Source organism: Myotis brandtii, unplaced genomic scaffold (assembly GCF_000412655.1).
Source record: "Myotis brandtii unplaced genomic scaffold, ASM41265v1 scaffold334, whole genome shotgun sequence".
NCBI lineage: Eukaryota > Metazoa > Chordata > Mammalia > Chiroptera > Vespertilionidae > Myotis > Myotis brandtii.
The window spans coordinates 664,294-664,670 of NW_005362885.1; the positions used below are offsets into that span (position 1 = coordinate 664,294).

Sequence of the window (377 nt, forward strand, 5' to 3'; positions counted from 1 at the left end):
CCTGCCGGCTCGTGCCGGCGCGGCGGTGAGCTCACCCGCAGGAATGCAGCTCCGCTCGGCGTGGGGATTAGAGGCCCAGAACTCCTGGAACTCAGGCCTGTGGCCTCCTCACAGCCGCCCCCTCCCTGCCTGTTTCACCCCAAATCACAGCCCTGACCCCAGCCCTCCACCGGGACCCCAGGGCGCGGAGGGTCCGCCAGGGGGCCGGCCGCCGTCACCTTTCTTCCAGCTGTAGCGCGTGGGGCCCAGGACCCAGTACTCGCTGTCGTCGAAGTGGATGCCGCCGTGCGGGGGGAAGAAGGCGTGGGCCAGCTCGCCCGTGGGGCCGTCGAAGCAGTGGTGCAGCGCGGACACCAGGCAGTCGGTGTGGTTGGCCG

At 71.1% G+C, this 377-nt stretch overlaps 1 protein-coding gene across 1 annotated transcript in view; it reads right to left on the reverse strand.

Moving 5' to 3' along the window:
- The window catches only part of MMP23B (matrix metallopeptidase 23B), a gene marked incomplete at its 5' end in the record, with an annotated part of 1,510 nt that extends 1,135 nt beyond the window's left edge, over positions 1-375 (reverse strand). Inside the window, one exon of the mRNA XM_014543769.1 lies at positions 219-375. Coding sequence (XP_014399255.1) covers positions 219-375 — 157 coding nt within the window. The remainder of the gene's footprint in view (positions 1-218) is intronic.
- Positions 376-377: the final 2 nt, after the last annotated feature.